This window comes from Cydia pomonella, chromosome 9 (genome assembly GCF_033807575.1).
Source record: "Cydia pomonella isolate Wapato2018A chromosome 9, ilCydPomo1, whole genome shotgun sequence".
Taxonomy (NCBI): Eukaryota; Metazoa; Arthropoda; class Insecta; order Lepidoptera; family Tortricidae; genus Cydia; species Cydia pomonella.
Window position 1 is genome coordinate 14,077,178 of NC_084711.1, and position 15,937 is coordinate 14,093,114.

Here is a 15,937-nt window from a genome sequence, read left to right on the forward strand (position 1 = left end):
GACAAACGATTATTAGCGGCTTGTCAACTTTAGTAGACGTTTATGAATAAGTTGAAACCAGCGTTGAAGGTTTCAACTAAAATGTATAATTAGATATAATGAAAAGTTTGCTGGACATATTTAATGAATAATAAATAATAATAATAATATGAACTAAAATTGATCTGTTTTCACTCACTAAAGTCTCACTTTTAATTACTAGATGTATTGGTATTTAAATTTGTACCATCAATAGAAATACTCGCAGTAAAATCGTGAATCACGTGACTCCGCGGAATCAACAACTGATACAGACACACTGTACCTAGCAGATACAAGGTACCATAAGCAACATCACATTGCGACGGAACGTGAGTGGGCCGGCGGCAAGCCGCGAGCTCAGTTCATTAAGTGCAAATAAATTGAGAGTGTTTTGCAACGCGTACGCCCCTGCTCTCTGCGCCAGCAGGGAGCCTGACGAATTTAAGGCGTTTGAACTTTTCCTTTAAATGGTACAAACTCTATCGATTGTTGTAGATTACACACGAACGACCAGCTGCTGAGCGTGAACGGCGTGTCCCTGGTGGGGCAGTCCAACGCCGAGGCCATGGAGACGCTGCGCCGCGCCCTGCTGCACGCGCGGCCCAGCGTGCGCGGCAGCATCTCGCTCACCATCGCCAGGAGGACGGGTAATGTTACAATCTGGTGTCGTCACCATCAGGATATATTGTCGTTTTTTCACGAGTGACACTTGTTGAAAATTTTTGCTTATACTAACATGATTCTATAATTGAGGTACCTATATATAATGTTAAACATTTCGTTTCATTGGGGAAGGCAACTGTCCAACTGACGACGGGATATAGTTTTTATTTACTTTTGCGAAAATTACTCAGTTTTTCGCCCATCGCCAAAGTAAAGGACCATCCATCTTTTGTCACTCTCTTATTCTCTCTCAACATATATATCGTATGAAAACTTAATGAGCGCCATGTACAATTAATTTTCGCCGATCTTAACATGGTAGCGATTTCGTTATGATAAGTTAAATAACATCAATTCCGCATCCCTGTTTTAACCTTAGTCACTGAAAATATCTATTGCAGATAGCATGGACAGCCTCGCTCGATGGAAAGACGACACGCCGCCCAACGGCAACGAGTCCGGCAACACCACCAACAGCGTCGACAATAACAACAGCTCCCAAAACTTCAACACCGTCATATACAACACCGACAAAGAGAACAAACCCACCGACTACAACCAAAACAAATTCGACAACCACAAAGAGAGAAGCATAGACAACCACGAGCACAGAGGCAGCAAGAAGCACGCGTCAATAATTACAATAAATAACAACACGAGCTGGGTCTCCAATCAATCTGACGATAGCAAAGGGTATTTAGAAAGAGAGAAAGATACGGTTCCTCACGATCCTAAAAGAGATAGCTTCGAGTGGAGTCGCCTGGACGGCTGGAATCCTGTCATAGACAGGCTGACCGGGTTAAGGAACGAGAGCTATTACATGGCGACGCAACTGGAGGCGCCGGTGACGAACGGCCACTTCCGGCCGAACGTGGGGCATGTGCACATGTCGCGGTCGCCGCCCGCGCACCATAATGTTATTATTGAAGAAGACTATGGAACCACGACGAGGTACTGCCACCCTTCTTATATACTTGCGACCAAAAACTAAATAATCCAGGCCTTTTTTGAAACTAAATATGTATTAAATCAATTAAAAGTCTCACCTTGTCATGTTCGTAAAGTTGTGAATGTGATCAATACGTTTCCTCTTACGTAAGCTATTAAGTGTGCACTATTTCATAGTTTTAGTTTATCAATTTTCGCTGTCCCCATTTCTTACGCCACACTTGGTACTGCAATAAGTGTAGTAGCCGGGTGCCAAAATTGGGGTAAAGTAAATGCTTGGATGTGAAGTTATCTTCCATTATTTGGGAAATATTCACTGAGGAGCTACATTTTATGAAGTTATATTTATATAGACGGCAAAAAGTATGTATACACGTCATGGGCCCTTCTGTGTATAATAATCTATCCATCAGTAATAACAGACGCACCTAGTTTGTTAATCGTTAAAAATCCGGGCGGAAAGCGTCAACTTTGCTCCCGCTGCGCTAAACAAAGTTGCCGCTTTCCGCCTCCGTCGAGTAGAAAAATAATATGCGCACCACGGGAGGAAACGTAGGCACGTCCATCCCACGTGTTTGCCATCCTCGCCTTCGGCTCGGTTATCAATTTTACACGCGGCACGCAATTTCCGACTTTTCCTCCCTTGGGACACAAATAACTATAAAGCTTGGCTTGTTGAGCGGTTGTTCTATAATTTAGAAGAATTTCAACTGCGAAATATTAATGAAAATCTATACCTACGTAAGTAGCTAATGTATTTTAACTAATGAAATGTGTTGAAATTTTAATACCTTTTATATATAAATTTTGCTAGTTATGTAAGTTGACATGTAATTACCTATTAACAATAAAGAATGAGTATAGTACGATGAAAATATTAATGGAGTCAGGGCTCGGTTTACTTAAGTCAAATATTTAAGTCTGAATTTAATAATAGCGGGTAAGCCGCGACCAGACATGCGGGACTCGCTGAATGCTGATTAATGTTAACATTCTTTAATGTTTTCTTAGATATAATTGGCTCGGCACACGGCGAATCGCTCATGTTTGGTCGCGGCTTTACAATTCCATATTTAAATGTCAGCGCCAATGGTCGCGGGTGTGCGATAGGTACGGCGCTGCTACCGGCTTTAGTAGAGTCTGTGCGGAAAGAGAAGAGTCGTGGAATTTATGGAGCCCAATACATTCCACGACTCTTCTCTTTCCGAACAGACTATATAAGATGCGCCTCGCATATTAGGGGTAAAGTGAAACTTAAATTGACATTTAAGTCGCGTGTAAGCGACATAAAATTGCTTATTATGCTCTAGAGCATAAAGTAAAATCATTTTTTACGACCCTTATTTAGCAATAAAGTTCAATATCTGCCATACTGCTTGCCAGCCCGGCCGGCGCGCCCCCGACCGGCCCGAGTACGATTTTCTTTAGTCTTGAACAATTACGGTAAATAAAATAACTTAAAATATTGGACATTTTTGTAAATTTTCCTCGCAATCGAAGTGAAAATCAGAGTGTATACATAACTCAGGTATAAATGTCCATTTGTATTCTTGACTAGATTGGTAAATGAATTGCCTCTGATAAAAATGGATCGCTTTATGCCCTTATTGTACAATCACCTACTACTTTTACACGTGAATCGCGGTTAACGAAATAATGATTGTCACAGAGGGAGCACAAGCGGGCCCGGCGAGTCCGGCAGCGAGAGCGGCGCGGGCTTCAGCCGCGACGCGGTGGGGCGGCGCTCCATGTCGGAGAAGCGCCACGCCGCCATGGACGCCAAGGCCACCGGCACCTACAAGAAGATCAAGGAGATCAAGGCCATGCACTGTGAGTACATCTGCACACCCCACATAACTTATAACAAACTGAAATGGAACTTAATCGCGTGCACATACTTTTATGTATTATATGGCCTGATGTTCCCAACGTGACATTAGGTTCTAGGTCGTGTTGTCAACTGTCATCCATCATTATTTATGCATAAATATTGTATTCTCAGCATTACAAGTTGGTCCATCACTGGGGATGCGGAAGTCGTCAAGTTTAGAATCGCTACAAACAGCGATACAGGAAAACCAAAGGAATCCGCGGAACGAGCCGATATACGCGCGTGCGCATCCACGTAAGTGCAATTTATTTTTATCAATTTAATTGCGAAGCAAATTATTATGTTACAAAAATATGAACTTTTGGAGGACCTGTTTAACCATTGACATGGAGCAAATAATTAACTACGTGGACATGACATAAACCTTATACTTAGAATAAGTGTCAAACATGACTAACGATCAAAATTGGTAAATTTTACAAATTCCTGTTTACAACAGTTTGTGATCTGCAGAAGTCTAGAATTTAATTATTTGATCAATAAGTTTAGATATTTTTGTCTGATTAAGTAACCGCTTTTCGACCTAAAATCGAGTCTTCATTAGACGTGCCGGCGCACCCGGCACGTTCTCACCTCTCCATCTTTCATATTATCATCTTTATATGAGTTATTAAACAAAGAGTTATCTTGTCGTGCACGCCGCCGCGCATACTGGAGACGTAGAGACCCGACTTATTGTTTATGTCGAGTGCAACTTTACTTAAGATCCCAAGTAAGTGGATACGCCGCTATGCGGGGTGGGTACGAGTAATAAGAAGAGCTAGCACTAATACTGAGTATGAATACTATGTATGTGTGCGCAGCGCTGAAGCACTGGCTGACGGACGGCGGGCGCGGGCCGGAGGGCATGGTGCGCGGCTCGCCGCAGCAGTCCTCGCTCTCGCACAAGAAGCCCTCGCTGCTCAAGTCGCTCTCCAACATGCTAAGGTCAGCTATATATGTATGTGTGCGCAGCGCTCAAGCACTGGCTGACGGACGGCGGGCGCGGGCCGGAGGGCATGGTGCGCGGCTCGCCGCAGCAGTCCTCGCTCTCGCACAAGAAGCCCTCGCTGCTCAAGTCGCTCTCCAACATGCTAAGGTCAGCTATATATGTATGTGTGCGCAGCGCTCAAGCACTGGCTGACGGACGGCGGGCGCGGGCCGGAGGGCATGGTGCGCGGCTCGCCGCAGCAGTCCTCGCTCTCGCACAAGAAGCCCTCGCTGCTCAAGTCGCTCTCCAACATGCTAAGGTCAGCTATATATGTATGTGTGCGCAGCGCTCAAGCACTGGCTGACGGACGGCGGGCGCGGGCCGGAGGGCATGGTGCGCGGCTCGCCGCAGCAGTCCTCGCTCTCGCACAAGAAGCCCTCGCTGCTCAAGTCGCTCTCCAACATGCTAAGGTCAGCTATATATGTATGTGTGCGCAGCGCTCAAGCACTGGCTGACGGACGGCGGGCGCGGGCCGGAGGGCATGGTGCGCGGCTCGCCGCAGCAGTCCTCGCTCTCGCACAAGAAGCCCTCGCTGCTCAAGTCGCTCTCCAACATGCTAAGGTCAGCTATATATGTATGTGTGCGCAGCGCTCAAGCACTGGCTGACGGACGGCGGGCGCGGGCCGGAGGGCATGGTGCGCGGCTCGCCGCAGCAGTCCTCGCTCTCGCACAAGAAGCCCTCGCTGCTCAAGTCGCTCTCCAACATGCTAAGGTCAGCTATATATGTATGTGTGCGCAGCGCTCAAGCACTGGCTGACGGACGGCGGGCGCGGGCCGGAGGGCATGGTGCGCGGCTCGCCGCAGCAGTCCTCGCTCTCGCACAAGAAGCCCTCGCTGCTCAAGTCGCTCTCCAACATGCTAAGGTCAGCTATATATGTATGTGTGCGCAGCGCTCAAGCACTGGCTGACGGACGGCGGGCGCGGGCCGGAGGGCATGGTGCGCGGCTCGCCGCAGCAGTCCTCGCTCTCGCACAAGAAGCCCTCGCTGCTCAAGTCGCTCTCCAACATGCTAAGGTCAGTCGCTTTTGGATAATTCCTGTTATAAGGTCACAGAGGTACTACAGAAAAAAGTTACCAAGAGTTCCAGTGGCCGACACCGGATTTGAATTGGCGTCTTCAGCTTTACTCGATTTCGCGAAGCGCTGGTGGCCTAGCGGTAAGAGCGTGCGACTTGCAATCCGGAGGTCGCGGGTTCAAACCCCGGCTCGTACCAATGAGTTTTTCGGAACTTATGTACGAAATATCATTTGATATTTACCAGTCGCTTTTCGGTGAAGGAAAACATCGTGAGGAAACCGGACTAATCCCTACAAGGCTTAGTTTTACCCTCTGGGTTGGAAGGTCAGATGGCAGTCGCTTTCGTAAAAACTAGTGCCTACGCCAAATCTTGGGATTAGTTGTCAAAGCGGACCCCAGGCTCCCTTGAGCCGTGGCAATATGCCGGGACAACGCTAGGAAGAAAGAAAAAAAAAAGCTTTACTCGATTTCGCCATAACCTCATTTAATTTTAATATAGGTCTGTGAGTTTTAAGTTAGCTGTAGAATCATTAGATCTTTCGATTCTAATAAAAGAATAAAGTCTCCTGACACTATTTTTCACTTGAATAGAGTGGATGGGTTGTAAAATGTATCACCTAAATACTACAAATAAAGTGTCATTTGCATATGCACTTTTTTGTTATTTAATACGTTAACTGCGGTAATTAGCTTTACTCGTTAATTAAACATCCAGTAGTGAGTGTTGAAGGGAGCTTCATTTTTATGTTATCTTGAATATTTGTCGTTTGTGATAATAGACTTTCAAAATCTCCTCTATCCAGTATTCATCCAGTTATGTATCTATGTAAAACACATTTGAATGCTATTTTTAATTTAAACAGAATCGGCAAACCTCACAAAAAAACGGAAACGGAAATATACGGCAGATGTCAACCAGGCCGAGCTTCGGAGAAATCACTGTCAAGGGAAGCGTTAGAGCGGCACAACCGGGAAGAGAGAATGGAGGAGAACACACACGATAAGTAAGCAATTGCTTTTATGCAATAAGCTTTTAAGAGTAACAATTGATTTTTTATCACCATACCAGTTGGTATGGTCCACGACCGTTCTGTCAAGAGCGAAACGACTGAGAAGAAGAAGAAGGAGTTGGTATAGGTTCTCTTGATTGTTCGAAAATTGACGAGAAAGTTGCATTTTATCCTCATGTGGGGCAAAGTAAACTGATGCAAATATCAAATGGTTTCCTTATGTTATCTAGTAAAATGGACTTTTTAATGTTGATTTTGAATGGTAAATACATATTTAATGACGCTCATTTGGACTTTATTTGGTTTGATTGTGTTTAATGTCTTACAGTTCATATTTTATGTGGGTCGGTGTAGTAAAAAAAATGTATTTTGCTAAAGGGCAAAATTTGTAAACCCTCGTGCTTTGAAACCCTCGCAACGCTCAAGATTAAATTATTCGAATCACTCGCTACGCTCGTGGTTTGTTTTTTTAAAAATTTCACTTGTTCGGGTATCAATATTAGCAAGAGCGGTTAAACAACAGATTTGCCCCCTTGTAAAACAAATAACTATTTTACCACACCAGCGGGTAAAGGCTTTGTTTGATACTCATACTTCGAAAACTGATAAGAAAGTTGCATTTCATCCACAAGTGTGGCAAAGTAATTAGATGCAAATATTGTGTTGTTTCCTCTTTTTGGATGGTAGAATTAATTAATTTGTAAGTAGTGATATTTAATAGCGGTTATTTGGATTTGATTAGTAATGTTTAGTATTTTCCTCGCGTTGGTGTGATGAAAAAAAAAATGTGTTTCACTCAGTGGCAAAGCTCGCTACGCTCGATGCTCAATTTTGAACTTTGTCGCTTTTTCGGGTATTAATACTAGCACGAGGGGTTCAACAACAATTTTCCCCCTTTTAAAACCAATAACCTCTATTTACCCCTCTCATAATATGGATGTAATTTTAAAAGAGGCCATCTTAAATATATTTATTATGATTTTCTTACGTCACAAGTTGTGCATTTTCTAATTCTTTTTTAAATGTTCGTACTTTTTTTATACAAAATTTATACTGTATTCTTGAAAACATATATTATAAGCTATACAATTTTGTTGGTCTCTTTTTATATAAGTTTTATATAGTGTATAAGTACATAATTCTTGGTTTGAACACACGACTTCTTTGTTAAGAAAACGCTTATAAATGTTACGTTATTTTGTCGGTACCTACTTTTAAATTGAATGAATAACAAATACTAACGCAGCGGCTTACGTGAGCGAATAAATCGCGAACGCGAAGCGGCGCGTCGCGAGGAAGTGGGCGATCGCGTTGTGTACGCGAATGCCCTTGGGCGGCAGCGCCGCGCCGCTTCGCATTCGCGAGGTATTCGCTCACGTAAGCCGCTGCGTTAGGTAAATACAGGTTAGACAGAGGTATTCCTTTATTTATTTTTATATTGATTTGTATCTGAAACACTTGAAGTCCCGTATTCTAATTGGAATTTTGGCTGAGTTGTAATGACACTCCCCGTGCAGGCCCTCGCCGCAGCACTCGCGGCAGAGCAGCGGCGAGCGCCCGGAGCGCGCGCCGCCCTACCGCGCGCCGCCCGCGCGCGCCGCGCCGCCGCCCAAGCCCCAGCACCCAGTGAGTGTCGCACACTACACTCATGTGTCATGTATTACTAGATAATTATACTCTTTTTCCTCCTTCGCTCTTTCTTTCCTTTACAAACTGCGTTTACGATGCATCAGGTTTTCGAGCAAACGGTGACTTATGTTGAATTAAAGCGTTTCTGCCATAAGCATGCCATTATAATTCACCCCTCCGTACGACTGATATTGTACCTTTTGCCTGACGACGTTACAAATAGGTTGAATCCTGAATAGTAAACGAGTATGGTCAGTGTCGGGAAATATAACCGTACTGGTATGTTTTGTACAGATGTTGAATTGTGCCAATAATTGTTGTAATTTGATTGAATTGTGTTAATATTGGCGATCTGTCTGGCCTAGTGCGTAGTGACCTATGAAGCCGATGGTCCCGGGTTCAAATCCTGATAAGGGCATTTATTCGTGTGATGGATATTTGTTCCTTAGTCATGAATGTGTTTTAAGTATTTACAAATATGTATATATTTTATATATCGTTGTCTAAGTACCCACAATACAAGCCTTATTGAGCTTACTGTGGAACTTAGTCAATTTGGGTAATAATGTCCTTTAATATTTATACACCCGAACACTTGTAACACCCAAATTAAGCATCCGTCCGACTGCCACCGAGATAGCGACTACCGACGCTTAAATAAAATAAGAGAAATTTCCCGTGCGAGTAAAACAAAATGCCTAGCCTAGCTCTCTGTCACATTAATATGTAAGAGTGATAAAGAGATATAACCGTTTCGTTAGGCACCCTGGCCGCGTAGCCAACGTGCATATCGTTCACGCTCCGTGGCGAACGAAACGCAACTGTCACAATCGCACTAATATGGAAAAGTGATAGAGAGAGATAGCTACGATACGCTACGGAGCGTGAACGATTGTAACGTTGGCTACGCGGCCTGTACAGGGGACTTTCCCACCTACATATATTAATCGTTAATAAGTGGGTCCACACAGACAGAGCATACGCGCGAGGCAATTTCCTCACGCACAAAATACTCACTCTGTGTGGACCCGCCTAATCGCTAACTGTTCATATTTATACAGTCGGTGTCCTTTCTTTGTGTTACCAAATTGTTAACTGCCGGCAATGGACAGATGCCTAAAAGAAAACACGACTTTAATATTAGTATATCCTTTTACAATAAACATCAAATAATTTGGGGACTTTAAATACTATACAATAAATAATAACCGTGGCAAAACAATCTCTGTGTAATCAATACTTAATACGGTAGAAGTAACTGTATTGAATATAGTTACGAAGATAAAATCAAAGTTAAATTATACCTTTTATATTTGGGATAACTTTTCCGTCAATTGTTATTTATTTAGGCCCTGTTTCACAAGTCCAAGTAAAGTCCTGAATAAGCTACTCGCCACTTATCTGACGAAAAAAGTCATCTTTATTAGCGTTTCACAATCTTCAAATAAGCTTAGCTGGTAGATAAAGTGCTAAGGTTTGCAGGAAGTTTTATCTGGCGGTTAATTTATTTGTTAATTAACTATCCAATACGAGTACTTTAGTTGGACATTGTGAAACAGGCCCTTAATATATTAAATAAAGTGAAGTTCAATAGAAATTGCAAATAATGTAGGTAAATAAATATGACAGATTTTGTTAGCATTTGGCATACTTACCTATAATCTAAAATTCTTACGAAGTTTGTTTTCACTGAAATATTAATAACCATATGAATTTTAACTCCTAAATTGATGCATGATATTAATAAATTATTTAAGTATATCTACTGTTAATAAGGCCATGGTTGTCCTTATAAAAAAATGTTGAATGGAATGGGTTCTCAATCTTATAAATATTTAAATCAAACTTTATGTTCATTAACGACTCACGTTTCTCCTTTTATGTGCGAATGTTTTTGTTTTAAATTTATTTAACGGAGCTCATCAGTCCATACATAAATGTCACATTACAGTAACTCATTCATATAATTAGATTTAGTATTTTTATTCAAAATTATTAATAATATTGTAGATGCCCCCGACTTATTACATAAAATTGGTTTCCGTGTCCCCCGTAGAAATGAACGTAGTTGTCGCAGTAAGGCATTATTTAGCATTTCTAACAGCAGAACGAAATACGCACAGCATTCATATATTGGGCGCGCATGTAGGCAGTACAATGAAAAATGTATGGACGCAGATTTGTTTTGCAATTCATTAGGCCTCTTTAAAAGAGCAGTATATTCTTTTCTAAAATAACGGTGAAAAGTTGCAGCAACCTGATAATAGGTACCTGTGATTTAAGTATTTTCTCAGTTCTCTACATATATATATATATATATATATTTTATATATAAATTTACGCTTTTGTTATGTACGCTATAAGTTTACACTATTATTATTTTTTCAATTGTACATCGAATAATTTAAAATTAGGAAACTATAGGTCTATAACGAAATCAATCCATAGCTATTAGCTAAGTTGCTCATATGTTTATTTTAAGACTGTTTGTTTCTCAATAAATTAAAAAAAATAAAAAAAAAATAATACATACATCAATCTGAATATATTTGAATTGAATACCTGTTTAAATTGGTGGAAGGGGTAACGTATGTCCGGCAATGTGTTGGCATAATTAAAGTGTAAATTTTGTACAGTTTAAATGGAAATCAGAGGCATGTATAAATATATTGTATATATTTGCACCTGTGCACTGTTAATAATAATAAGAAACTGTTTTTGACAGCGAAATCTGTGGATGCGGGTTAAAAACTACTCAAGTTTAAGAGCGTTCGTAGAAATTATTTAATCTAGCTTTCTGTAGCTTCATTGCATTGTTCAGAATTACATAAAATTAATATATTTCATTTTGTGGGAGCGAATGAAACATTTCCAAAGATCGATGCAACATTATTTTACTTATACATTTGATTATTTGTTTTTGTGAAACTATCTACACAGGCTGCATCTTTTGTAACGTTTAATTCGTTCCTAATAAATTATAATATAACAAAAACGCCTAAAACACCACATATTGAATAGGAACTAACAATTAAACAAAAGCACTTATCGAACTAGCTGCTAACGAGCGAACCTTAATTAAATATCGTGACTAAAACTTTGCTTAAGTATTAACAAGGCTTCCTATATTTCCTACTTTTAAAACTATATTAATATAGCTACCGATATTATTTCCTAAGTAACATATACCTGTGTCCTCTTTTACATTTACCCCCTTATTCATAAACGTCTTTATGAATAAGGGGGTTAATGTTTAAGGAAACAATGCCTTTATGTGTTATGGGAGAGAATTGTTTCAAACTAACTTACATACAAAGTTGATTGATAAGAGTTAGGTGTCTACTAAGTAGAACGAGGTAAAAATACCTACTTGCATACCGCGATTTCTAGTACCGGGTATTTCTAGTATATACGTTTTTCTGAAGTTTAGTTTGAAATAAATCGCTCTGCTAATAATTAATCATCGTATTCATTCTGAATTCATTTTCGCAGGGAATGGAAAGTGCCTGGGGACCAACCGGCCACTACGTCAACTACGACGAAATCCAACAAAACCTTAAGTAAGTACTTACCCGTAATTATAATAAGGCTGTGTATATTTAAACGTAGCTACGTACAAATTTTAATTATTGTTGATTTAATGTTTTACTTTGTTTTTTCAAATGAAGAGGTCTGATAAAAAGATGTGTGCACATGACTTAAATCAATTATATTTTAAGCGTATTTTTAAAGCTTTAACTTAGCCCTTTTTCAGGTCATTAGTCCAAAACGATGTTTCGTAGACCAATCAATAAATTATAAACTGAAATAAATGTCATATAATAAGAAAAAATGACCAAGGCCTCCAGTGGCTCAGGCAACTGCCGCGATAGCAGAGGACGCTGGTTCGATTCCAGCCTGGGGCACTGGAGGCCTTGGTCACTTTTTCTTAGTATATGACATTTATTTCAGTTTATAATTTATATAGTAGTGTTTCTACTTTAAATAAAAAAAAATTAAAATAGTTTCTGAAAATAATTTAATTTGTTCTAATACTTCCAATAGCAATCAATAAATTACTTGAAAAAGAGTTAACGATAACGGAGTTTAAGTTATAAAATGTGTATACTACAGCTTTGTCTTAAAATGTTATTTATTAAACATTGTACTTTTAGCCCTAACCTAAATTCAGGCGACAGTACATTAAACAAATCCCACCGGCCCACTAAAAGGTACAAATATTGGAAACATTCTTTTCCCATCGTCTTTATTTACACTTTCGGAGTATTTACTAAATATAAATCTTAAGAACGTTCTAAGAGCGAAAGTTGCAGATGTTGTTTGTATGTTTATCTTATGACGATGTACAGTCAAGTGTAAAAATATGGGTGTACACATCTTACTCAAGAATATGTCCCATAGCATCTTATTCCAGTGTAATAAGAGCGTAGTACCATATTTATGAGACGATTCTTTCGATACATATTTTTGCACTTGACTGTAAGTAAATATTGACCGATGTTTTGCAGCGCGCGGCGTGAAAAGTTGAGCGAAGTGCAAATAGGACAGATGAGGCGGCAAGTTCACGCGCAGAGGGCCAAAGTCGAGGAGGAGAGGTAAATATACGCTTTTACCTTTATACGTTTTGAGATATAGGGTCATAGGCACTGAAGACGGGTGTTTCTTTCCGTCCTGTTTCAAATTTATACTGATTAATATTAATAGGACCAAATATTAATTGTACGGGACCAAAATTTTAAAAACTCAAAAATCTGTCAGTACTTAAGAGGGAAGAATAGCCTTTTCGAATCTAGCGTTTTTCTATGAAATTCCATTTCGGGAGAAAAAGTTTTCCACTAGCTAAATATTAACAAATCACTTTGATTTAGATGTCGATCGCTTCAGCATATCTAGGTTTCGTTTTTTTGAAAAAAAAAAAGTTTTTTTTTTGCAATTAAAAAAAAAGGAATACCTGTAAAGTACCTAGTTTTTTATTGTAACATACAAAAAAATCATGGAAAATGGAAAAAAATTAGTTGTAGAAAAACGATTTCTCTTTTTGTATGGACATACTTCCCTCTTAATAACAAAAAAAAAAATTTGTATGCAACTTTTTTTTATACTACGTCGGTGACAAACAAACACACGGCCCGCCTGATGGTAAGCAGCTTCCGTAGCCTATGTACGCCTCCAGAGGAGCTACACGCGCGTTGCCAACCCTAAACCCCCCTCCCCCTCGTTGAGCTATGATTTATGGTATCAACGACATTCGGGGGCAACCCGCAAAATTTTACCCTGCTATTATTTTTTTTTAATTGAGTGCCGTAGATATACTCTATATTTACATGTGTACAAAGATTACTAGCACTCGAAATTGAAATAATTAAAAATAACTTATTGCAAGAGGTTTATAAATTTAATAATACAACTCAATCGTGTTGATTGGTGGGTTATCGCTGGTTTATATTTTGCTGACCTGCCTACGAGTATGTTTAGGTACTTACACAAAATCTCCAGTAAAACATGTGAGACAGAATAACATAGCACAACTAGACAGATAATAAAAAAAAAACACTTATTCATAAATATAATATCATTATTATACACAGACGGGAACCCTAACAGAAATACGACACTAAAAATAGATACCACTTTGCTCTAAATAAATTTCCTCCATCGCTTACAGGCAACAATTATCGCCGTATTACTTTCATATCCTCGTATTATATATATCGATCTTTCATTCAAATATAAACTTTAAATATTTACGACAAGGTTGCTTTCGTAATATTACGTCAGAAGAAAATACAAACGCGGTGAGGTAAATTCACATATAACACCCACGTACAGTTCTGTTAAGCTCGTCAACCGTTTTCTATTAAGTTGTGAAGAGACTTAAAGGCATTGTTAGTGTTATTATTTAGCTTACCCGTGTAAACCTGGTGTGACTGGATCACTTTTCTATGGCTCAATGTTTTCTCAGGCGCGTGGATGTTATTATTTAAAGGTACATATTAACAGATTGTCGGTAACATACTTAGATAACAATGAGCCTTAGTAGAGATGAGGTCCTTTTTACGTGGATGTTTCAACACATTTCACGTTCGGTACCTAATGTATCGTACATGTGAATGAACTTTCCTTAGCTACCTCTTTGTGTAACATAGTTACGAAAAAGGAAAACCTTATATAAGCGCAGGTAGAAAAATACAGAGCGAGAGAGAGAGAGAGATGAAATATACACTGTAAAAAAAAACAACGAAGTAGATGATATCGTTGTACCTATCATTATGTAACCTAGAGATATACTTCATGTACCTATTTACGTCCATGTAGGTATAATAATTGACAACGCAACGCGGTGTAATTATTAAGTAACGCCTTTTCTAAGTAAATAGGCACCTACAATTACCTTAGATTACAATCAGGTTCGGGAATTCCCTACGGCATTCTATCTAGAAATCCTTAGTTTACAGACTAGTAGCCGTACTAATAGAATATTATAGTATAGATACTAATTAAAAAACAAGACGAATACTTACGTACCTAGCTATGAAGAATACACATGAATGTTAATGAAACGAATGGATAAATTCGTATGATATACGTTTTTTCTATCATATATATTATTAATGTTTTTTAGTGACATCATATAATTAATATTATTTGTTTTCCTGCTTCCTATTGACATCGTTGACATTGGTAAGATGCCTTTGCTTTGCTTGTCACACACATTTTTGTTGAATCATTAAAAAATTGTCAGCATACAATACAAACATATTCATTCTTACCGCTGAGTAAAATACGTTTTTATTAAAAATATTGTTATTGCCTAGAATTAATTTTCCATGACCAATCACATAGTCCCGTGTCATAAAAAGTACCTAAACATAAAATTTACGAGTTGGCGGGTAAAGTTGAAGCCAGTCAGAAATCTTGTCATTATAGGAATCTTCTTAAAGTAAAGACGTTAATCACGAATAATTTTGTAAATTGACCTACCATTTTTTATCTCTATTTATTTATTGAATCTTTATTGCACATAAGAAATCACACTGTACAATAGGCGAACTTAATGCCGTAAGGCATTCTCTACCAGTCAACCTTTAGGCAAAGCAGATAAGTTGTAGGCGGTGCAAAAACATGAGATATAAGTGATACAATTAGGTACAGTACGAACACAATACAGTCATAAGAAATACACAAACATAAACATACATATAATTACATTTAATGGGAAACATACAGCATATAATAAAACAAAATGGTAAAAACTAATCTAAATTAAAATATATCTAAATAAGGCCCCCGCGGCATTGTGCCAAAGATGCTGGCATAAATAATATTGATACAAATACATATACTTACATATATATATAAATATATATGAAATCAGATGAACTTACAAAGCAGAAACATTAAGATTTTCCAGTACTGCCAGCAAAGTCTATCGCACGCGCATAATTATATTGCTGTCCCCTTCGTACACTGGCATTGACCGCCAACATCATGGGCGAGAGAGCAATATAATTTTACACACGTGCGATAGAGATAGCAAATGGCGGGTCAATATACGAAATTCTTCCTACTCGAAATCTTCCTTACTTTATTAAAAGTTCTCTTGTGTGATTGAATTTAAAGGTTATTCAATTTTGATTTAAATATTGAAACAATGGACAATAGTGGTGTTATAAAATGAGACGGATAAGTATGAGTATTAATAATATTTTCATAGAAACCAAAATACTTACCCATATTTATCTATACTTCTTTCTTAGGGTTCGTACGATGAATATCTTTGTATGTTTA

General features: G+C 39.0%; 1 protein-coding gene across 7 annotated transcripts in view; it reads left to right on the forward strand.

Annotated features, from left to right (window-relative positions):
- The window catches only part of LOC133520926 (partitioning defective 3 homolog B), a 68,543-nt gene that overhangs the window by 46,798 nt on the left and 5,808 nt on the right, over positions 1-15,937 (forward strand). For 5 of the 7 annotated variants that reach the window (XM_061855619.1, XM_061855621.1, XM_061855623.1 and 2 more), the window contains 5 exons: positions 517-668; positions 1,086-1,635; positions 3,302-3,462; positions 3,635-3,757; positions 4,327-4,782. In XM_061855619.1, coding sequence (XP_061711603.1) covers positions 517-668; positions 1,086-1,635; positions 3,302-3,462; positions 3,635-3,757; positions 4,327-4,646 — 1,306 coding nt within the window. In that variant the 3' untranslated portion in view covers positions 4,647-4,782. Of the gene's footprint in view, positions 1-516; positions 669-1,085; positions 1,636-3,301; positions 3,463-3,634; positions 3,758-4,326; positions 5,342-6,373; positions 6,515-8,037; positions 8,147-11,641; positions 11,710-12,657; positions 12,745-15,937 lie in introns of those variants that run through there. The other 2 variants (XM_061855626.1, XM_061855624.1) reach the window with 2 other exon arrangements.